Raw genomic sequence first — 23,522 nt, forward strand, 5'->3', positions numbered from 1 at the left:
GCCAGGCCTGAGTGCCATATCACCCCAGGGCGCCCCCAGGAAAATGGGATGTGCTGCCCCCCTCCCCAAAGAAACTTTCTGCTGTCACAGCTGCGGTGGCGGTCTGCACCGCCCGGGAGGAGGCCTGCAGGCAGCAGTGAGGCCAGAGCACTTTGGTGGATGCAAAGGTGGGATCACCAAGAAACCTGCATTGGGCTGGGCTGGACGGCCCCGCCCACTTTCAGAGCCCCGCCCTCTGTCAGGATCCCGCCCACTGCCAGGGCCCCGCCCACTGCCAGCGCTTGCCTGCTCCGCAATGTAGAAGGTGTGGCTGCTGGTCTGGGGGTGGAACCAGCAGCAGCGGAAAGTCTCCCCCAGGATGGGATTGTAAGGCTTCCTGATCCCCTGCGGGCAACAAACAGGCATTTGTGAGACACTGGGCGGCCCCATCGCGGGTGGGTGGGGACAGAAGGGCAACAGGGGGCGGTCCGCTGGCCTCGGCCCCAGGTACCTGCAAGGAGAGGGTCCCCAGACTACAGCATCTGGGCCCAGCGCCCACTCCTGCCCTGGGAGACTATGCTTTACCCACGGTCTACACTCTGGGGGGACGGCCTATGCAGTGTCTTGTGCCTTTCTTGGCTCTGAGGGGCACACGGGACCCTAACCACGTCACACTCTCCCTGGACTTCAGGGGAAGCCAGGGCACAGCTCACTAGAAGTCCCCAGTGGCGCCTAAACGACCTTTCAAGTTGAATCCCAAATTCTCCAGCCCCCCCACCCCCACCCCAGACGCTGTTCCTGCTACGTTTCTGTCACCTTTCTGCTCCCAAACGCCCACGTTCACAGGAGACAGTTTCCCTGTCTGGGGAGCCCTCCTCTCAGGCCTCCATGTGGTCCAGCTCAGGCCCCAGATCCGATTTGACGAACCTGGGCCACCCCCTTCATGCCACCTCCAGCTCTGTCGCTTGCAGCTGTCTGTGCACCTGCCAGCCCCACCGCGGGGAACGTGGGCCCCCTGAGTGATGACTTGGCAGAGCGCCCTGGGGGCACACCTGCTCTGCCTTTCTGAGCCTGTCTGTAGCCCCCTAGGTCTGCCCAACAAGTCCTCTTCTACCCAAGCTTCCCAGGCCCGCCTGCAGCAGCCACTGTTCTGTCTTGGGCAGCCTTCCGCAAGGAGCCTCCTCCTCGGAGAAGTCCTCCTGGACTGCCCCCTCTGCCCCAACGACCCACACATCCCGCACTGCTAAGCATGAATATCTGGGCCCTGCCAAGGGTCTGGGGGTCTGCCTGTAGGAGCCTAGGCCTGTGTCTGAACGCAGAAGGCTGCAGCCAGTCAGGAGGCCCAGTCCCACTTCTAACCCACTGCGCAGTGGAGACTCAGAGCCACAGTTGCGGTTTCAATCCTGTGTCCCTGTCCTGTGAAAGCCCAGGGCTCCACGCTGGGCTCAGGGGAGGGGGTGGCGGGGTGGGGGGAGTTCAGGCCCCTCTAGTATCTACAACCAGACCAGCCCTGCTCTCAGCAGAGCCTGGGCGGCGGGTTCTCAAAAGGGGCTCTATGAGTAAAAAAACAAATTCGGGGAGTTCCCTGGTGGCCTAGAGGTTAAGGACCTGGTATTGTCACTGCTGTGGCACAGGTTTAATCCCTGGCCTGGGAACTTCTGTGCGCTGTGGGCAAGGCCAAACCAAACCAAACACAAAAACCCACAAGTCCCAAGAGTTCCTTGAGGTTCACAGGCAAAAGTCTCTTTCTTGGCACCGTTGGGGGGCAGCTCTTCCTCCGAGGGGTGAACCAGCGTGGGCTCTTTAGGGATCGGGACCACCCTGTGGGTCTGGCCTGGCCAGGGGTTCTGGGGGTGCAGATCAAAGGCCAGGTCTCCATCTCTGAGGATCTGGGGCCACCGTGGGGATGATGAGGACACTTCAAGGTCATGCGGGGCAGGGGATGGCCTGTTCCCTGGGCGGGGTCATGTACCAGGGGACAGGCTGGGTGGCCCTCCCACTGGGCCGCAGCTCCCCCACCCCAGGCTGGCAGGTGCCCCTTACCTTGGGCTTCTTGTAGAAGCCGGACAGGTACCACCGCAGCACGAGCTTGATGCGGCTGTAGGCGTCTTCCTCCAGCGCAGCCCTGCGAGACGTGGGAGAACACCCTCACTCCAGGCGGGGGCCCTGGCCCACCCTCCCTCCTTCCACTTCAACCTCCATCCGCTGGCTGAAAACCCAGGCCCCGCTCAAGCGGCCCAGCCCCAAAGAGGGGCAAGTTTCCCAGCCCCTGGGGGACGGGTTCCCCACAAACCCAGAAAACGTCAGGGTGGCTTGGCTGCTGGGGGAGAGGATGCTGCAGGCTCAGGCTGGCAGGATGCCACCTCCATGAAGCCGCCTGGGCGCTCTTGCCCTCACTCGCCCCCCTCTCCGCAGACCCCTGAGCCTCAGCCCCCTTCTGACCTTGGCCAAGGGCAGCTTAAGGGCGCCGATGCCCGGGTGCAGGACTCAGGGTGCAGAGAAAGTTCTGGGGCTCACCTTGAGGGCTCTGGCCCTGACCGCACGTGGGGCTGCCCCCCTCCCCCTCCCCCAGGTCCTCCCACGGGGTCCGGGCGCCCCCTCGCCTCGAGAGCAGGTCGGCGTGGTAATAATAGTCGGAAAGCTTGTTGAGGAAGGAGCGTGGCTCCAGCACGAAGGTGGGCAGCACGACGCGCGACAGGTCCGTGCCCGGCCGCAGCTGCTTCAGCAGCACCCAGATCAGGCTCTTGTTCTCCTCCGACACCTTCTCCACCTGCGACGCCTCCCCCAGCTGCGGGCAGAGGGGCTGAGGTCAGGCTGCGGCCCCGGGGGGCTACACCCCGCCCCCCCGTCAGGAATCCCCCCCGACCCGGCCCCCACGCCAGCGAGCCGGTCCCGGTTCCAGCTGACCCGCGTTTTCCAGCAGGTGCGCCCCAAGCCTGGAGGGGCACTTGCAGACACAGACCAGCCTGACTTCCCAAGGTCCCCCCCACAATCTGGGTGAGCCCCCACCCTGGCTGCTGACACCATCTGTGGACCTCGCGTGATTCTGTGCTGCGCAGCAGGTGCCAGGCACACAAGGAGACCTCCTACCACCGGGTGACAGGGGCTCCGGGCCTGCACCCCCTCTAGAAAGGGACCTTTCTTATCCAGGGTCACGTGGCTGGAGGGGGCCTCCTGGTGCCCCTCCTGTCTTTCCTGAGATGTCTAAGCCTCACCCGAGCTCGCGTGCCCTGGAGAGACTGAGCCAGGAGTTTTGAGCCATGTCTGGGCAGCGGGGCAGGGACGGGGGGAGGGGAGCAGGGGGACGTGGGGGTGGGGGAGGGGGTGTTGGCGCTCCATCTCCCACTCCTCACTGACCAGCAAGCCCTCGGGCAGGCAGAAGGATCTCTGACTGGGTCACTTAGATGTGGGGACAGCTGGCTAGCAGGGCGAGTGTTCCCAGGCAGGGCTGTCCGTGGAAGACCCCCCACTCTCAGGAAGTCCCATCGAACTGCAGCTCCTGGGCGAATACCAAGCCCGTCTCCCCTCCCTGTGATACCCCTCCCTGCCCCGCCCTGGGCTGTGGCTCCAAGGCCTGGGCTGTGGCAGGACTTGGCTGGCGACCCCCACCCCCTGAGCCCCCAGACGGGCAGCCGAATGGGGTGCCAGCAGCCAGTCCTGCACCAGGGTCCGTCGCCACCCCGCTGGGCTGCCTCAGGCAGTGGGCTTGCCTCTCTGTGCACACAGCTGTGGCCGAGGCCTGGTGGCACCTGTGTGGGCAGCACGCCTGGACACCTGGGTGGGGGTGAGTCCCTAGAGGCAGGGGTCACATTTGACCCCCAGGAGGCTGTGGCTCCCCGGCTATGATTTTCAGGCCAGCTTTGGGGCGTCCGTGGAGCTGCTGCCCTGGGAACCCCCACATACCTCCCCCTTCATCCCTCTCCCTCTGGCTTCTGCCCCCTTCTCACCACGGAGGGCGCCTTGGTGACAGTCACCACCCCCGGTACGGATCCGGGGTCAGCCTCTCTCTCCTCCTGCCCCACCTCCCAGCACAGCTGCCCCCCGACTCCTTGGGCTCTCAGGCACCTTGTCTGTGCTCTGCCTCTGAAGGCCGGGGTGCCCGGGCCCCGGGACCCCTTGGGCTGCGCACTCCAAGCCCTCATGTCTGGATGGTCCCCTGAGCCCCAGGCCCCCCTGCACCAGCGTCCCCCTAGATGTCCAAACCCGGGACCCAGCCCAGCCTCACCCCAGCTGCCACCTCTTTTGCCCAGAAGGCCTGTCTCACAGGGGGCATCGCAGTGGGGCTGGGTCCTGCCTGTCCGCCTCCAGATGCGTCCGGAACCCCCACTTCTCCCTTCTCCATCCGGCCTGGGTCCAAGGTGCCCTCAGCTTCGTCCCTTCCACGCCTCCTCCCTAGCGGGTCCCCGGCTTCCACTCTGCCCCCAGCCCTCTGAGAGCCTCACCTGGACCCCCGTAGCCCGTCACCTAAAACCCACCTGTGTCCTTCCCATACCCTCAGCCCTGGTCCCACTGCCCTCACCCGGCTCTCCCTGGTCCTGGCCGTGCCCACCTTCCTGCCCCCCCCCAACCCTCAGGCCCTGCAGACCTGGCACCCGCGCCCTGGGGGCCGGCCGGGTGCTGCCCCGCTGCTTCGGGGATGCGGGGCCAGGCGCAGGGGGATGCCGGGGCTCCAGGCGGGGCGGCTCACCTCCCCCAGCTCCTCGTGGACCTGCTCCACGTACGTGGTCCCTCTGCGCACCGGGCCCGCCGCCGGGGCCTCCGACTGGTCGCTCCCGCTCTCCGTCTTGCGGCTGTGGTCCTGCGTCTCGTTGTCCGACTCCTCGGCGTTCTCTCTCTCCGACTTGTCTGAGAACCCATCGTTCTCCAGGTGGTTCTCCAGGGAGGACCCGTTCAGTCTGGAAGGTGGATGGCCGCTGGGCACAGGGAGGGCCCCTGCACCCTCGCCCAGGGCACCCCTCGCCCACACCCCTGTGTTTAAGAGCCTCCGGGATGGGCATTTGACGCCGTGAGCTGCAGCTCACAGATGAAAGCACTGAGGCCCCCGGGGCCCCCGGGCGGAGGCCTGCCTCCTGGGTGGGGTTTGGGCGGCCAGCTCTCTGTCCCCATGGACACGGAGACCCTGTGTGTTTGTGCAGGTGGGAGACCCTGGCTCCAAGGGTCTGTAAGTGAGGGGCACCGGCTTACGGGAACAGGTCCTGGTCGTGGATGGCGGCCAAGGGGGGCAGCCCGCAGAGGGAGGAGGGCGACGCATCCGGCGAGGACCCGGGCTCCCCATCGCGGCCCTGCTTGCAAGCGCTGAGTCGCAGGAGGCTGGAGCAGCGCAGCGCCAGCTCCAGGGCGTCCAGCCAGCAGCGGCCTGCGGGGGACGGGGGGACTAGGCTGAGCAGCCCCCAGCCCGGGAGGCGCGCACTGCACACTGGGGAGCTCCCCCACCCCCCCACCGCCACAGAGCCTGCTTTTCTTCTATATGGCGACCCCCAGCCCCCTACTCCTGGGCATTGTCATACGCCCATGTTACAGATGAGGGGCTGAGGTCCAGGACCGCCAGTGACCCCATCAGGGTCCACTCTTGCCCGCGGGGGCCTTGCCAGCTCCCACGTGTGGAGTCCTCCCTGACGGAAATGGCTTAGACCAACACCACCAGTGTGTCCCAGAGGGTGTTAACAGACAAGGGGACACGTGCAGCCAAGTGACACCCATGTCCTGGTGTGACTACTAACAGCGATGCTACCACTCAGGAGAGTGTCTGTCACGTGTGTTGTGCCATCAGGTGTTATTCAGACAGGCACCAGGGTCTGTAAGTGGGGGCACAGGTTCAAGGACACTGCACTTGGTTCTTAGCTTGGGATTAAAGGACCCTGAACTTGGTTCTCTGCTTCTCTGAGCCTTTGGAATGCCAACCCCCTGGAGACAGTGCGTTTGCTTCCCCAGCTGTGTGGGGTACCCTTGGGCCTGGCGTTGGGAGGGGCGTGCTGGGGACGTGGGGGAGGGGCTTGCAGGGGAGGCTCCTGCTTCTCAAGGGGACATCTGGGGTCCGGCGGGGGGTGTTCCCTGCAGGCTTGGTTGGATACAGCTTTCCAGCCTGGGCGGAAAGTTCACGGTGCGGGGGAAGGAAGATGCACGTTTGTGGGAGCAGCCCCTGCAGGGTGAGTTGGGAAGCCGGCACCTGCTGAGCAGGGCCTGGGGCTGACCTGTGGGTCCCATGGTTGTCATAAAAGATTATACATCCTGAACAGTATGCATCCTTTGAGCCCATTCCAAGGCCTCCTCCTCCTGATACCCACAGGCGCCGTGTCACCCTTCCTCCCGGATCACGGCCCCCGACCCCATCATGGACTCAGCTCATGCTTCAGCCTAACCGGCCTTGTCTGGCGGTTTGCTGCTCGTCTCTCACACAAGACCGCAGCCTCCATGGGGGCACCGGCTACCCTGTCCATCCCGGGGCCCACGCGGGGCCCGGCACCCAGTAGGAGGCTGGGGAAATGAGGGCGGTGCTCAAGGAGCGCGGGACACCCTGGAGGCTTGCAGGGGGCAGCGTGGCACCTACAGGACGGCTGTCAACCCCAAGCTCCAAGCCGGGTGGGCTGGAGCCCGGCGGTCGGGCCAGGCTGCCTCGGGCAGGGCCCTGCCCGCGCTGGACCACCGAGGGTCTCGGGGAGGCGCGCCGGTCCTGAGGGCTCCGGGAAGGGCGCTGGGAGGGGCAGCCGCCTTTCCTCGGCGCAGCCACTAGAGGGCGCGCCAATCTCATGCGGTGATTCTGGAACCGCGCATCCCTCCCCGGCCCCAGCGCTTTCCAGCGGGAAGCTGTTTCCCCACGTGCCAAGTGTGCATGATAACAGTAGCACCCGGGGGTGTGGCTGGCGCCCAACGACTGCTATCTCTTGGCTTTAAACAGGGTCACAGATTCTCAGAGCAAGTGGGGAGCCAGGTGACTAGTCACGGTTTGCACGGGGTGGAGGCGTGGAGAGCAGAGGCTCAGAGAGGGTGCTGGTGGGAGGGCTTGTCCCCTTGACGTCAGGCTGCCTCCTTGGATTGCGGCGGAAGGGCCTGAACTGGGGCCCCATGCACCTGGCCTAAACCCCACGGGTGGGGGCCCCCTGCTTCAGGTGGGGGCCGTGGAGACCCGCAGGGCAGGTGAGGACTCACCATCGGACTCCGAGGCGGCCCTGAAGATCAGGTAGCTGCTGGGGAGGGGCTGCGTGATGGAGCCCACGCTCTCACCTTTGGGGCCCTGCAGGGGCAGAGACCCGCATCAAGGGAGGGAACAGCCAGCGATGGGGAGGGGGTGCGGTCACGTGGACACACACTCAGGCACATACGGACACCTCTCTCAGGACACCCAGGTGGGGTGGCTCACCTGGCCACACGCGCAGCAGGCGGTGAGCAGGCAGCTTCCCACCCTCCGCTCCCCAGCTCTGAGCCCCCACTTTAGGGTGGCCAGAATCGGCATGAGCAAATAAATCCAGGACGCCCAGTTAAATTTGAGCCTCAGAAAAACTATATATAACACACATATATAACACATATAGCTGCATATTTGGGACATAGTTTTATGAAAAAGGTATTTTTGCTCTTCCTTTGAAATCCAAGTTTAACTGGGCACTCTGGAGGTCACCCGGCAACCTGACCCCTTTAGTCCTGGGCTGGGCAGCCCCCTGGGGAATGAGAGGTGAGGTCTGTGCTAGAAGCAGCTGCCCTTCCAGGTGTGACCTGATCCCATGGTCACTAGGCCCTGAATCGCTGCCACCCCCACTCCCCCACGGAACGCCACTGACCACATCTGACCCCCAGACCACTGAGAGACCTCACCCTTGGAACTGGCAGCCCCGGGACGAGCCTCCCGACCCTCCCGCACAGCACCGCCCCCCACCCCTTCCCTGCATGGGGCCCTCTCCTGGCCTGGCCCCCCTGAGCCTGGCCCGGCCCTGCGGTACCTTCACAGCCCAGACGGACTGGTCCAGCGGGTGGAAGAGCTTGAAGCAGAAGCCGTCCTTCTTGGAGGGCCTCTCGATGAGCTCGCAGCAGTGCAGCAGGACCGTGCCCACCCACTGGCCCACCTTGGGCGTCTTGTAGATGAGCAGCACGCCGGGCTTCAGCACGCACCACAGTTTGGTCCAGCTCTTCAGGGTCCCGCGGATCTGCGGGGAGGGGCGCTGCCGTCAGTGCCTGCGTGGGACCCAGAGGCATCTGGACGGCGGGGGTCGGGGGAGGGTGCATGGGGCTCTGGGCTGCGGGCAGAGCTCTCTGCTAGATTTGGGGGTTGGGGCGCACCCTCAGGGTGTAGAAACTCCTGGGCCGGGGATGGAACCTGAGCCCCAGGAGTGACAATGCCAGGTCCTTAACCCACAGGCCATAAGGGAACTTCTGTAGCGTGTTGTGTATCCATGCTTTTGTGGAGCCAAAAAAAAGCCCCCATGGGCCCAGGGCTCTGCAGACAACCAAGTTCCCCAGCCCACTTGTCTCCTCTGCCTCGCACAGCAGCCTTGGGTGCAGCAGCTCTGTGCCCATTGTTCGGCAGGGCAAACTGAGGCTTGTGGGCTGAGGAATCACTCAGTGCCTCGGCGAGGTCCGAACACGGGTGCAGTCCCCTGAGGCCCGAGTCTCACTCCTCTCCTCATCACAGGCTCCACGGGCAGCCTGGGACCCAGAGGGTCGGGACCTTCACCTGAGTTCGAAGTAGGGTCTCTCGGAGTTCCCGTCATGGCGCGGTGGTTAACGAATCTGACTAGGAACCATGAGGTTGCAGGTTCGACCCCTGGCCTTGCTCCGTGGGTTAAGGATCCGGTGTTGCCGTGAGCTGGGGTGTAGGTCACGCGTTGCTGTGGCTCTGGTGTAGGCCGGTGGCTAAAGCTCCAATTCGACCCCTAGCCTGGGAACCTCCATATGCCGTGGGAGCGGCCCTAGAAAAGGCAAAAAGACAAAAAAAAAAAGAAAGAAAGAAAGAAAGAAATAGGGTCTCTGTGGACGTGACCAACTGAAGACGAGGTCACGCTGGCACAGGGCGGGTCCTGGTCCAGTGGCTGTGTCCCTACAGACACAGAGACACCGGGGAGGCCAGGTGTCCGTGGGGCAGAGACTGGGGGGATGCGGCCACGAGCCCAGCAATGCCTGGGGCCCCAGAAGCTGAGAGGGGCTGGAAAGCCCCAGAGCCTCAGGAAGGAGCCTGGCCCTGCCAGGACCTTGGCCTCAACCCTGGCCTCTGGATCTGGCACCACTTTCTTGTTTTAAGCCACCTGCGTGGGGCCCTTTGTTGGGGCAGCCCCAGGACCCTGATGGAGCTTTGCAGCAGCCACCGTGGCTAACCGACCCCTGAGCGGCTGGTGACTCTGCGTGCCCCCGGGGAGCCCTCCCGGCGGAGCCGAGGCGTCCTGCTCACCTTCAGGCTGTCGGCCATGATGACCACGCTGGGGTCGGTCAGGGCGCTCAGCAGCTGCTTGGTGGCACGCTTCTTCTCCTGGCGGTAGCTCTCCTTCTGCGCCTGCGCCCAGGATGCCCGCAGGGGGGTTGAGGCACAAGGCCCCCGGCTGGCCCTCCCTGGCGTCTCCCACCCGTGGGGGCCTTCACGGTCCGGCCGGGGGGAGGAGGATGGGGGCAGGGGGTGGAGAGGCAGGGGGGCCATGGAGGTGGCCAGGCTGCAGTCTGTCCCCTCCCTCTGGCAGGCCTGGGTGCCCGAGCACCCCACACGACACACCTGTGCCCCCTCCCCGGGCCCACCTTGAGAGCTTCCTTCTTGGTGACCTTGGCTGTTGGGGACACACATTCCTTGTCGGACCCACTGCACAGCCTGTACTCTGCCTGCGGGAGAGACTCAGGTCGGGGGAGAAGGGAAGGGGCGTGCGGCCCGGGGAGGGGGTGGTGCCGGGGGGCGCAGGAAGCAGGAGAAAGGCACCTGGCAGCCCCCTGCCCCGTGCCCGGGTCACTGGCATTTCCAGGGACGTGGGGGGATGAAGGAAACAGCTCGAGGTGAGTGAGCACATGAACAAGAGCTGGGGTGCGCCGCCCTGTGGGGAGAGTCGAAGGTGGGCCCTTCCCTGGGGGCCTGCGCTGGGCTCGCGGCAATGACCTTCCCCGTGGTGATCGGGAGGGGTCCCTCTTAGTCGCCACTGTGTCCTCAGCCCCCAGGCAGGGAGGGCCCACAGGTGCCATGGGACCCCGTGCCGGGTGCCCTGACAGCGCTGCTCAAGAGCCAAGGCCCGGGCCCTCTCCTGAGCCCGCCCGCACCTGCGGGGAGGAGGGAGGGCCGGATCCGGGAGAGGGCACAGCTGGCCAGGCCCGCCGGGCAGCCGCATTCAGGCCTCTGGGGGTGGAAAGGGCCTTGGTCCTTTTAGGGATGGGAAACTGAGGCCCGGGTGGGGAGCGGGGAGGAAGCCAGGACCACAGGCTGTGCGCCACCTGCAAGCCCAGGATGGGTTTTCCAGGGGCTGGGGACAAAAAACATCAACGTGAGATGTGACAATGCTATGAGATTGAGGTCTCAGCCTTGGCCAGTTCGCTGGCGTGCTGTCCGGGGATGCATGTGCTTAAATTTAACGGGAGCATCAAGTTCTCCCGAGCCTAAAATGCTCCCTCTCTGGTCCTTTGCAAGAGTTGGCCTGCCGTGCTCTGTCCCCAGGGACCTGAACTGGCCGGTGGGCTGGCTGTCCCCACAGCACCACGTTCCAGGCGTGGCCGCGGGGGCTGGGGTTAGAACCGAGACAGGCTGGCCACAGACAACGGTGGGGAGTATGTGTGTGCATCTGTGAACCACTGCAGCTTCTCACCACCCCCTGCAGGTGAGGAGGCTGTGGCACAGAGAGGCTCAGAACCTGCCTGAGGTCACACAGCTCGTGAAGGGCTGAGCTGGGGTTGAACCTGGGCAGTCTTACCCTGGTTGGGGCGGGGGGGGGGGCGCCTCTCCAAGTAAAGACATCCCAGATTCCTAGGAAGCGAGGGCCATGGGATGGGCGCCTGGGAGATCTGCTCTCGGAGCAGCCCCTGAGCTGGGGGGGTGGGGGGTGATGAGAAGGAACCAGTCCCTCAGGACCCTGGCAGGGTGACACCCCTACAGGCCGGGCGGGGATTCTCTGCCTGGTGCCCCCAGCTACTTTAGCACATGCTGGTCCCCTGCCCTAATGCTCTTCCCTGTTGTCAAGCAACCCCTGCTCTTTCCCCAGAGTAGGGACGGCTCTGACCACTCCGCTGACATCAGACCCCAACACCACCACCCACCCCTGCCCACCCAGCACTGTCTGTGGTCACAGCCGCACAGATGCCAGAGCTCCCGTGGGGTTGGCGTCACCCAGGCAGCCCTTTGGCCCTGGCAGCTGGGAGCTCCCCCAGCATCTTGAATGAGTGAGTAGCTGAATGAATGAATGAATGAATGAGCCCTCTGCCCACTCCCCGCGGCCCAGCTTTCCTGCAGATGCGGCTAAAGGGGGCAGCAGAGGAGATGAGGGGCAGACTGGGGATGGGACGGGGCGTCTGCGCCCTGCCACCCTCTGCTCCTGGGCCCTGCAGTGCCACTGGGTGGGGTCACCGCAGCTCCTGCCCAGTGCTGGCGTCGGAGCCTCCCACGCCTCTGTCCCCGCACCCTGCGGGCCCACCAGCCGGCTCCGCCCTCCTGCCCACTCCTTCGGGCCCCCGACGTCAAGGCGGGGTGATGATGAATGACCCTCAGAAACGTGGGATGCCGTTCAGACCCATGAACGCTGGGCTCTGACCAGGAGCATGTGGCCTATGAAAGTTCCTTTATTTTTTCATCTAAAAAAATTTCTGGCCACGTCCGAGGCACGTGGAAGTTCCCAGGCCAGGGACTGAACCTGTGCCACGTGCCACAGCAGTGATGATGCCGGATCCTTAACCGCCAGGCCATCGGACAGCTCTGAAAGTGCCTTTACACGTTTTATTTTCATTACTTTCTTTTTCTTACTAGGGCTACACCTGTGGCATATGAACTGACCCCAGGCTAGGGGTCAAATTGGAGCTGCAGCTGCCAGGCTACACCACGGCCACAGCAATGCCAGGTCTAAGCCATGCCTCTGACCTATGCCGTACCTTATGGCAACGCTGGGTCCTTAACCCGCTGATCGAGGCCAAGGATTGAACCCACATCCTCACGGATCCCAGCTGGGTTCTTAACCCGCTGAGCCACAATGGGAGCTCCTGAAAGTTCCTTTAAAAAAGTCATCTGGGATGACCTACAGAATGGGAGAACGCATGTGCGTTCGTGTATCTGACCAGGATCGAGGATCCAGAATAGAGAAAAAACTCTTACAACCCGACAAGTAAAAGGGACCCGATTCAAAGGCGGGGAAGGACTTGGGGAGAGGCTTCTCCAGAGGAGACACACAGACGGGCCATAAGAAAGTGAAAAGATAAAATGAAGAAAAGGGAGTCCCCATGGTGGCTCAGCAGTAAGGAACCTGACTAGCATCCATGAGGACAATGGTTCGATCCCTGGCCTCGCTCAGTGGGCGAAGGATCCAGTGTTGCTGTGAGCTGTGGTGGAGGTCGCAGATGCAGCTCGGATCCCGCGTTGCTCTGGTTGTGTGGTGCAGGCTGGCAGCTATAGCTCCGATTGGACCCCTAGCCTGGGAACCTCCATCCGCCGCAGGTGTGGCCCTAAAAAGCAAAAAAAAAAAAAAAAATGGTGAAAAGGCGCAGCAGCGTCAGCCTTCGGGGGGCAGAACTCAAACCCTCTCACTTCACACCCTGGGCGGGTGCGGGGCTGGTTGAAAAGGAGGAGAAACTGCTGGGCGATGTGGATGCAAGCGGTGGGAACCCTCTCAAGAGGTGGGACTGAAGAACGGGGCAGCTGCTGGGAAGAGTCTGGCGCTTCCCAAAAAGTCAAATAGGGAACCTTCTAGAATGCCATCTTGCCACAGAATTCCCAGGAGGCCCAGCAACTCCACTCTCAGGTAGAAACCCCAAAGTCCTGAAAACAGGAACTCAGACGTTTGTATACACATGCTCACAGCGGATCGGTTCCCAACAGAAGGAACGTGGAAGCAGCCCGAGTGTCCCCCAAGCGATGGACAGACAAGCCGACTGTGTGGTCCAGCTCAGCTCTGAGAAGGGAAAGAGGGGCTGGCCCCCGCCCCGCCTGGATGGGCTCAGAACATGATACGCTAGGGGAAAGGCGCCTGGCTCCCCAAAACCACAGCTTGCATAACTCTCTGGATACAAAATGTCCAGAACATTGAAACAGAAATGCCTCCCCCTTTTCCAGAGACGCAAAGCAGAGTAGTGGGTGCAGGGGCTCTGCGTGGGGTGGGGAGTGACTGCTGATGGGGCTTCAGTTTGGGGTGAGGAGAGGTGGTGGTTGCCTGATATGGCGAATGCCCCAAATGCCACTGAATTGTTCACTTCAAATGGTGACTTACCTGCTAGTTGAATTTTGTCTCATGAACACACTTATAATATCTGCACATACAAACGTGTATATAAAGAATGGTTTATGTTACAATCTAATATATTATATTACATTGTATTACACTAGATCATACTGTGTTATATATTAGGTAACATCTAATGTTACTGTATTTAATAGACTTGTCTTCTGTGTGTTAGAGTTTGTATCTTTCCCCAAGCCATGCCCTTTTCTTGCAGCCACATGGAAGTTCCCGGGGCCAGGGATCAAATCCGGGCTGCACCTGCCACCGACAGCACAGCTGCAGCAACGGTGGATCCTTAACCCGCTGTGCCACAGCGGGAACTCCACGCAGTGCCCTTTAAAACAACCCCACGCGGGTCTTAGGCAGCTGGGGGTGTGCCAAGCTGGCTTCCAGACTCGGCTCGTTCTGCCCGGCACCTGTCTTCCTCTAGGACCTCAGCTCCGTTAGGGAGGGACTTGGTCTGAGCCAGAACCGCATCCGCAGCCCCCGCAGCAGAGTGGGTCTCGTAGGGAGGGGGTGCCCAGTTACTGAGGGAAGGAGATCTGATCGCCTAGCCCGGCGTTCCTGCCAACATTGGCTGTGGTGTTACTGGGTTTACTGCTCTGCGGCATACTGAACACGACATAACCGTGTTACTGACAGTTTTATAAAATAAACTTGTATCTCAAAAAAATTAACACGTCATGGACAGGTGACGGGTAAACACGATGTGGTCCAACCACGCAATGGACTATGATGAGCCGTAAAAAGGAAGAAAATTTTGGCCCAGGCTACAACCTGGGTGAACTCTGAGGACGTTGAAACTGAGCGAAAGAAGCCAGACCTGGAAGGATGATCCTACAGGCTTCCACTTCTGTGAGGTCCCTGGGGGCCTGGAAGGCATAGATACAGACAGACAGCAGGAGGGTGGGAACAGGGGGCTGGCGAGAGGAGGCGGGGGAGTCAGTGTCAGTCTGGCAAGATGAGAACGTTCTAGAGATGCATGGTGCTCACGGCAACACAAGGTGTATTTCAAGGCCACTGAGCTGCGCCCTGAAAAATGCTTCGGAGGGTAAATTGTGTGTTATATGCATGTTACTGAAATTAAAAAAATTTTAAGTTAAAATCACACACACACACACACAAATGCAGGTGCTCTCCCAGCAGCCGTGTGTCCTGGGGCCGAGCCGGGGAAACTCCGTCTTGTGGGAGGGGGACCACGACAGGCCTGGCTTCTTCCTCTCTGGAGGGGGACCCAGGCTAAAACCGGGAGACCACGACCAGCCCCCTGTCTGACGGAGGAGGGCGTGGGGTCCCAGGGGAGCTCTGGGCTCCACGGGGTGTCTGAGCCAGGGAGAACCGGCCTCTCTGTGCACCAACCCCATCCACAGCCAGACCCGGGGCCTCCAATCCAGGGGCCGTGGTCCCCCGGGCTGAGACCCTTCGCGGGGAAGGAAGGGTGTGTTGACGATGCCTCACCTGTGTCCCCAGCCCTGGCACCTTCCCTGGACTGAAGCTTTTGCCCGGCGGGGCCCAGCGGGCCGGAGCTGGGAGGGGCCGGACTGGGAAGAAGAGGCTCTGTGTGTGTGTGTGTGTGTGTGTGTGTGTGTGTGTGTGTAGCCCTGTGTCTCCATGTGTGTGCGTGTGTGCACATGTGCATGTTTCCAGAAGTCGGGTCCCCCGGGGGAGGGCACAGAGCAGGCAAAGGCAGAGGAGGAAGGGGACAGCTCACACCTGGGCGGGTCTCCCTAGGACAGAAGGGCCCCGGGGCCTCCCTTAGCGTGAGGTTCTGTCCCTGAAGGCCACCTGGTGGCCGCAGCCTTCCCCAGGCCCTGCCTGCTGGTGCCACGTTACTCCGGGAAGGCGGCTTTGATAAAACACCCAACGAGCGAGCTCTGTGCCTCCGACCCCCGTCCTCCCACGGGGACCTCTTACCGGTGGCACCTTGGTGGCAGAGCCTGGGGTCGGGGGCCCTTCGTCCCTCGGTGGTGACGGGCCATTGGGCTCCATGTCCTTCCCTGCAAGAGAGTGGCCAGAGTGAGGACCTGGGCACGGCAGCCGGGCGGCTCCTCTGCTGGCTGCCTGCGCGCGTGGCAGGCGGGGCAGGAAGCCAGCCCCGGCGGGACACTGCCCCAGAGATCGAATCCACACCAACCAGCGTCATGTCAGGAGGGGGTGTCACCGTCACCGCCCAGAGCGGGGTGTGACTGCTGGGAGGAGCCTGCCGGGGTGTCGAGGTGCTGGTGTGACCTGTGCTTTGGGCTCTTCCAGGCGCCCCCCCCCCCCCCGCCCCCGCTGTTTCAGGTGAAGGATGCAGGGCCCAGGCGGGTTCAGGGTGCTGGGAACCCCTGGCCACCTCCCACACCCCAAATCCTCTGGCGGGAACTCCATCGCCCTGCGTGCTGGACTCCTGGGGGGAGGTGGCCGGGCACGGCGCCCGCACCCTCCCGGGCAGGAGTGCAGCTCCCTCTCCAGCTTGGCTGAGGAGGAAGAAGGGAGGCAGGGGTGTCTGGTCCCATCCTGAGGGGGCGCTGCCCCTTCTGCAGCTGGTTCCTGAAGCTCCAGGGAGGAAGAAGAGGGCCACGGTCTCAGAGGAGCCCTGAGGCCACCTGAGGGCCACACCCGCCTGCTTCCTGCCCCTGGCTGCTTCTGGCTGGTGGCTTACAGCCAGGTCCCTGCGCTGAAGCAGAGGTGGTCCCGACTCGGGGGAGGGCCGCCCTGAGCGGGAGGCGAGAAGAGGGGCCTGGGGGCTCTGCAGACCCCAGAGCCCTGGGAAGGGGCTGGGGGCTGTGCTCTGCAGAAGGGCCAGCGTGGTGACCTGGGGGAGTGACGCTGTCTTACAGGCCCAGGCGCCCCTGGGGCAGGTGGTAGGGAGGGTGAGGGGTGTCCAGCTTCTCTGCCCTCTGCCCTGCCTCCCCGAGCCCTGACCGAAGCCGGGCTGGGTGGTGAGCAGGGGGCCCCCTCCATGCGCAAGCCCCTTTCTCGAAGGTGCTCTGGACTGAGGCACCGTCTCGGGGGCCTGGCTCACGCCCATCGGAGGCAGCTTCCCAATTTGGGTGCCAGCTCCCTGGCAGTCGGAAGCCGGGCCCCAGCTGCTCTCCCCCAACCGGTCCATGTTGCCTCCTCGCCCTGCCCATGGGCCCTGCCACCTGGTCCTGCGCTGCTTGGGCTGGTGCTCTGGCGACCCAATCCCTGCCAGCTGGGACCAGTCCTTCCCCCCCTCCCCCTGCTCCCGAGGGGCCTGCGCGGCAGGGAGGGGCGTAGGCTTTACTTCCCGGGCCTCGCCTGCTGTGGACCTGGACTAGGCCCTCCCCACGGGGCCTGTTCCCCATCTGCCGGAGGAGACTTTGGGTGGGTGGTCCTGGCAGCCCCTCGGGTCCTAACGGCTCATCGCCCGTCCCTGTCCCGGTCTCCTCCAGGGGCAGGAGGGATGCTGGGACCAGGAGGGTCCCTCCTCGGCCCCAAAGCAGGTGGCGGGAGCAGGGTGGGCCAGAGGCCTCCCAGGGTCCTCCTTCCATTTCCCTGGGGCACCAGAGGAAGGACAGGGCTCCTGGGGACAGTGGCCGCAGACACGGCAGAGCAGGCTCAGCTCAGACTGGCGGGTATCAATCCAGCACTGGGGGCTGGGGCGGGAGCTCAGCGAGGGGAAGGGACCTGCCCGAGGCCACACAGCCGACCTCAAAGCGCAGACGGCCCAGGCCCCCGCGCTGGCGACCGGGCACCCGAGCGAGCACGCTGACCTGGACCCAGAGGGTAGAGGTCATTCTCTCCTCCCAGGAGCAGGTTGCGGCTGAGTTTCCGGGGGTCGACTTTCTGGGGGGTGGAGGAGGGCGGACACAGGGAGAAGCGGCGTCGCAGAAAGGCCTCCTCCTTCATGGCGTGGGCGCTGGGGGGCTTCTGGAAGGAAGCGGGGAGAGCAAGGTCACACCTGATGCCCCGAGGCAGGGCCGTGTGGCAGGGGACCCTGTCTTACAGCCAGGCCCCCACTCGGGGGACGTCTCAGAAACAGGACAAGGAGGGCCCGGGGGACCTGCGGTCCCTCAGCCCAGGGAACACTGCCTGGCCCCGCTCAGGCTTGCCAGGGCCTGTGTCAGGACCCCACCTCCCAGGCCCCGACAGGCTCCCTAGGACCCCAGCCACAGTGAAGGGGGGCTGAGAGGGGTCATGGACCTATGCTGGTCCCCCCAACCCCCGCCCGCCCCTGACCTCCCCTCCCTGGCGACAGAGCACCACGGTGGGGAGACGGCCACAGATACACACAGGGGAGGCGGCCGGGAGCTGCCCGGGAGAGGGAATGGGGGGGCGGGGCAGCCCCAGAGTGCAGGGGCCAGGGGACATGGCGCTGGGGGTGTCCCTGAACCTGGCCTGCCCATCCCGGAGGACTCGGCGAGACCACCCCCCCTTCCCCCGCTTCCGCCCTCTTTCAGTCACCTGACTCCTCGGCTTCCACTCCTCTGCTAGGTTTCTGATACCTGCACCCAAAGCGCCTTAACCCGCAGAGAACCGCAGGTGCATGGGGCAAAGTCAGCCTGAGATGTCGCCCTCCTGGTTGAGCTTCCTTCACAGCACTGCCCAAACCAGTGCCAGGGGGTCCGTCCACTTACGGAGCAGCTCTGGGGAGGCCCTGCCACTGCCCGGCTCTGAGGTTCCCTCTCTCTCCTGCCCTCGTGCCGCCCTGCCATGAGCTGTCAGCACCGTGTACTGATGTCAGCCCATTTTACAGATGAGAAAAGTGTGGCTCCAAGAGCTGAAGACCTAACCCTGTGGTCATGACCTGGCAGGTGTTGGCAGAGCAGGGGATCTGGTTCCGAATCCTGGGCTCTGTCCACTCCCTGAGGTTGGGCTCCATAAAGGCCCAGACTCATCTCTCCTCCAGGCTCAGGGGTGCTGTCTGCCACCACCCTGGGTGGGCGGATGGCTTCCCACCAAGTCCAGGACAAAGGCCCCACTTTGTCCTGGACACAGAGCCTTTCCTGCTGTGACAGGTGGGTGAGGAGAACAGGGCAGAGCTTTAGGAGTGGGCAGCCATCCAGCCACCCATCCATCTACCCATCCATCATCCATCCTCCCATCCCTCCATCTACCCATCCATCCACCCATCCATCCTCCCATCCACCCATCCATCCTCCATTCACCCTCCATCCATCCATCTACCCACTTGCCCATCTGTCTATCCATCTGACCTCCCCCCCCCGTCCTTCCTCCATGAATCTCTCTAGACAGTCAGTCGAGAAGCCTGATTTCCCTTCCCCCTTTCTTCCCATCTGCCCAGTAGGCAGACACATCCAAGGCGACATTCAAAGGGCTGCCCTGCTGGTCCACCACAAACACTCTCTGATCTGAATGCAGTGCAGATGTGCACCAGTGGGTGTCCCCTCTGTGTCCTGACACCGCCCCCCACCAGACCCTGCGGGTGTCCCTGCAGGCCACCCCTGACCTGCTCAGACAGGGAGGGGCTCCTCTTCCTCAGCAAGGCTTCAGGCGTGGTCCGCCCAAAGCCCACCCCTGGCTGCCGCTGACCAACCACCATCTCGGTTGGGGTTGAGGAGGAGGAGATGCTGCTTCATTCGTTTCAGAGGCAAAGCCAGCCCCTCTCCCGGTGGCTCCACACTGGGCTGAGAACACCCTCTGGCCTCTGTCCCCTTGTCCCTGTTTGTCAGTGCGTCCAGCATCCTGCCTGCTGCTCACATCTCATTCCCGCCTGGCATTCTCACCCACTCTGCCCCGGCCACACTGGGCCCCTTTGTTTCTTGAATGGGCCGAGCCCGTGTCTGCGGGGGGCCGCTGCTCTGACGTCCCCCAATGCCCTCGCCCACGTTCTGTCCCTGTGGCTGGATCCTTCTCGAATTCTACCCTCAGGTCAAATGTCACTTTCCAGGGGCTGTCACCTCTCTGTCTCACACAGTGCGGCGTCTCCGCGGAATTCTGCAAGTTACCAGAGGGTTCGCTCCGCCTTCCTTCTGTGCTAACTGCACCCCCCATAGGATGCAAGTTCCAGAAGGGATATAGCAGGAGCTATCTGTCCCCTTTGCTGCATCTCTCCAGGGCTCGGGGACCCCAGAGGGCTCTGGGGTGAATGAAGGCAGCTCAGCAAACACCCTGGGCTCTGCGGGTCCGGGGAGGAAACTCAGAGGCGCCCGGGATTGGTCTGAAGCCGATTTCCAAGTTCCTGTCCCAGGCGTCCCACCTCGCCTGGCACAGCGGAGGAAGGAGGCCCTGTGCCCAGGATCTGGCAGGAGGACGGTCAACCTCAGCTCGGCTGACCACGCCCTCAGCCTTCTGCTCCCTCCTCTGGGTGGATGCTGGAGGCTCGCACCCCGGGGGCGCAGGCGCCTACGAACCGGTCCAAGAGGGAGCCGGGGGGGGGGGGGGGGGGAAAGATGCCTGGGTGGATGGATGAGGGAACAGACTCCCGGCTGAGCAGCAACAACCACACCCATGGTGGGCAGCCCTCCCTCTGTCCCCACTGCCTGCCGGGAAGCCCTGGGCTTGGGCTCTGGTGCCCAAGGGCTCAGGGCATGTTCTCTCCAGGGCCACCCCTGGGGCCCCTGAAGCCTGGGTTCCACCTGCCCTGACCGGCCTCCCTGACCTTGGATGGCTGGCCTGAGCCCCCATGACAGCAGCACCCCTCCCGTTACCCTGGTTACGGGGATGTTTGTGCATCTGCACACAGCTGGTTCTGCCCAAATCCTTGCCCTGCTGATGTAAGTGGGGCCGATTGGACCTTCCGCTGTGGCTTTGCCTGGCTCCTCCTACCAGATCAGTCGCTGATAGGACCCTGCAAGGCCTGGGCGCCCTAAGGGGGGGCAGGAGAAGGGGAGGCGGGAGGGGGCCAGCTTGATGGGAGTGAGCGGGTGTCTGTGGACTGGGACTGCCCAGCCCCGGCCCGCGCCTGTGGAAGAAGGTTTGCCAGCCTTGAGCTCAGCGGGGAAGCCACTGCGGCCCCTGCTCAGACCCAAGGCCAAGCCAGCCCCGGGCCCCCACCCCACCCCCCGCTCCCCTTGGCCTGGGAGGGCGTGGCAGTGCTTCCCAAGCTGACCTGCAGGTTCAGCTCGGGCTGCAAAGGCTCAAGACACAGCAGGGCTGGCCTCCCGCCCCACCTCGCGGCCCTGACCTGGCTCGCCGTGTGGCTGCCCCTCTCTGGGTTACTCTGTACAGTCAGACCTTGCAAGAGATGGCGGGACCAGGCCCCAAACCTCTGGGACAGGAAACCCTTAGAGCTGGGGCCTGGAGTGGAGGCTCGCTGCCAGCGGCCGGGGTTCTCAGCAGAGGCTCGGATCCCAGAGCCCTCTCCTGCTCTCTGTCCTGGGGAGGGTGTCTACCCTCTGGGGGCCCTGGGACACACGTTTCTCCTGCTTTAGTCCGTCCCTGCCATAACTCCCTGCTGGGCTGGGCCTCCGTGGAGGGGAACCCTCCTGGCCGTTCCTCCCCAAAGCCCTGGGTAACCTCAGGCCAGGCACCTGTAGGGTAAGTGCAGCATTTCAGGATGAATTAGCTGTACGGGCAAGGGGGCTGGAGAGGGGCCAGAGCTGCTGCGTATCAGGGAACAAGTCAGACAAGCTCCCCCCCACCACCACCACCCCCGCAGCCCTGCTCCGTGCAAACTGGTGACTGCCTGGGCATCCAGGGACCGACCCACCTCCCTGGTGCCCTCTGAGCCCTGTGCTCTCCTCACAGCCTGCTCCAGACTCCTTTGCCCTACCTGCACCCCGGAAGCAGGATGCCCGCGGCTGATGGGCACCATGGGGTCCTCAAGGGGAAACGTCACTGACAGTAGCTGTCAGGGTCCCGCAGCCTCAGCCGAGACACTCCATGGGTGGCGCCTGGGTGCAGTCCTGCCCAGCAGCAGGGGCTGGACAAGCTGACCCCTGAGGTCTACTCATGCCCAGAAGCCTTCCTGCTCCCCTCCCTCGGGGTGCCCCACTTCCTCCTGCCCCGCTGAGGCTCCTGGGACACGTGGAGGTGGCGGTGGGGGGGGGGACAGTCAGGGGGCATGGTCAGGGGGCAGTCATTCACCTCTGGGCCTGGCCCCCCTCCCCCTGTGTGAGTCGAGCAGGGTCCTTGGCTTCCGCATCTCACTTGGGGCATGAAAGCCCCCGGCACCCTGGGGAGGTGGGTCCCACGTGGTGCCGGCCTGGAGTAGATGGTGACCGGGTCAGGTTCTGCCCTGCCCGGGCCAGCCCTGAGCTCCAGCACTCCTTTGGACACCTGGCAGATGACAAGCCCTGAGCCAAGGCCCATGGGCCAACAGAGAACCCCGGGGAGTGGGCACAGAGCGCCCCCAACTCAGGAGCCGGCACACTGTCCCGCCCCCCCCCCCCCACTGGAAGCTGCCTTCCCAGCAGTTATTTGCCTGCAAACGCTGTCCCCTCCCGCCACCACCCAGACGCCCACCTTGGGGCCAGAACAATGGAATCCCTAGAGACAAAGGTCACTGGCGCCTTCTGGGCCCACACAGGCCGGATGCCTTATCTGGGGCCGGAATCTGCTGAGCTGCTCTCACTCTCGGTGGGAGGCTGAGGCTCTGAGAAGGCGCCAGAGAATCCAGACACCACATCCCACCTGCAGGTGTGGACGTGGGGGGGCGGCAGGGGATTCGGATCCCAGTCCTAACGCTGGGAACAGGTCCAGCCCTGCCTCTGACGGCTGTGGGACCCCAGCCGGCCATGCTTGTCTCTGGGTCCCTACTTGTAAAGGGGGGTTTGCTCGGGATGGTGGGGGGCAGAGCCCCCTGCAGAGGCCGGGGACCCGGGGTGAGCCCACCTGCCAGTGCCCACAGTGGCCTCTTAGCTTTCCTCCCAGGGGCCCAGGGTCACAGCCGGCCCAGCAGGTGCTGGAGGGAGGGAGGGCGAGGCTCCTGGGCAGAGGAGACACGGCTCGGGCCGCGGGGGGCTCTCCACTCACCGCTGGGGGCAGGACGCGGGCACCTGCAGCCGGTCACCACCACCACCATGCCCACCTTCACACCGGCCTGGGCCACGTGGGTCGTAAAAGGGAGGGAGAAGCTCCGAAACCACGGATGAGCTCAGGAGTGACGTCGCGTGCGCCCCTGGCCTGCACGTCCCAGGGAGAGGTCGGCAGAGCCCAGGGAAGGACGGCAGCCACCAGTTAAAGGACGGCAAACCCCGCATTTGCGTTCCAGAAACTTGCCAGGGTCTCAAGGCTAGTGACCACGAGGTCTTTGCCGAGAAACAGGCCCCGGCCACTGGCCCCCGGCCGCACTGAGCATCTGGGGCTCAAACTGGGCGGCCTGCACAGCCCCCATGGGAGCGGCAGCCTCTTTAGAGCCCCCTGGCTGCCGGGAACCTCCCTCTCATGTCTAGACTGCTGTTCAGAGCTTTAAACCCGGGCCTTTTCCAGTCGCTTTGCTGCGCCGACAGACCCTGCATCACCCCCCTTTAGGGCAGCACCAGCAGCATATGGAAGTTCCCAGGCGAGGGGTCGAATTGGAGCTGCAGCTGCCAGCCTACATCACAGCCACAGCATCGCTGGATCCGAGCCATGTCTGCGACCTACACCACAGCTCACGGCAACACCAGCTACTCAACCCACTGGGCAAGGCCAGGGATGGATTGAACCCGCGTCCTCATGGATGCTAGTTGGGTTCGTTAACCACTGCGCCATGAACGGAATTCCCTCATCCCATTTTAAAGATGCACAAACTGAGGCCCCAAGAGAGGAAACAGCCAGCCTAAGGTCCGGAGGCTCCAGCCACCCCCAAGTCCCCCTGCGGTGGCACAGCTTCAAGTCCCCAGTCTCCGGCACCTTGGACATGGCTGGGTGTGGGAGAGAAAGAAGGCCGGGGACAGGACCCCAGGGGATGGCTGGGGCTGGGCCACCCCCAGAGGGATGTTTCCTAGACAGGCCACCTGTGGAGTGACAGAGCCCTGGGGAGAGGGGCAGGAAGTGGCCTGCCCTGTTCTGACTCAGCCGGGTCATGTGGCTGTCTGCAAGGCCGGCCCCTGGCACCCGCCCACCTGGCCTCCTGATGGACACGGGGCCAACGGCACACGGGGTGCCAGGCTCATCTGGCCTGGGCACCACCCACTCGCCTCCTTCCCTGCAGCGGACCCCGCCCACCGGTTCTAGGAAGCCCAGCCACCCAGGCCTGGATGTGGTCCCCCCTCTGCAGCCTGCCCCCACCCTGTCCTACTCAGACTCTGTGATTTTCGGATGCTAATCGCATCCTGG

General features: G+C 63.7%; 1 protein-coding gene across 1 annotated transcript in view; it reads right to left on the reverse strand.

Moving 5' to 3' along the window:
• The window catches only part of OSBPL5 (oxysterol binding protein like 5), a 60,303-nt gene that overhangs the window by 12,897 nt on the left and 23,884 nt on the right, over nt 1-23,522 (reverse strand). Inside the window, exons 2-12 of the mRNA XM_047774992.1 lie at nt 17,072-17,228; nt 15,267-15,349; nt 9,694-9,774; nt 9,356-9,457; nt 7,914-8,117; nt 7,126-7,210; nt 5,164-5,335; nt 4,667-4,874; nt 2,583-2,767; nt 2,023-2,104; nt 286-384 (exon numbers count right to left, since the gene is read on the reverse strand). Coding sequence (XP_047630948.1) covers nt 286-384; nt 2,023-2,104; nt 2,583-2,767; nt 4,667-4,874; nt 5,164-5,335; nt 7,126-7,210; nt 7,914-8,117; nt 9,356-9,457; nt 9,694-9,774; nt 15,267-15,349; nt 17,072-17,207 — 1,437 coding nt within the window. The 5' untranslated portion in view covers nt 17,208-17,228. The remainder of the gene's footprint in view (nt 1-285; nt 385-2,022; nt 2,105-2,582; nt 2,768-4,666; nt 4,875-5,163; nt 5,336-7,125; nt 7,211-7,913; nt 8,118-9,355; nt 9,458-9,693; nt 9,775-15,266; nt 15,350-17,071; nt 17,229-23,522) is intronic.

Source organism: Phacochoerus africanus, chromosome 4, assembly GCF_016906955.1.
Source record: "Phacochoerus africanus isolate WHEZ1 chromosome 4, ROS_Pafr_v1, whole genome shotgun sequence".
Lineage (NCBI taxonomy): Eukaryota > Metazoa > Chordata > Mammalia > Artiodactyla > Suidae > Phacochoerus > Phacochoerus africanus.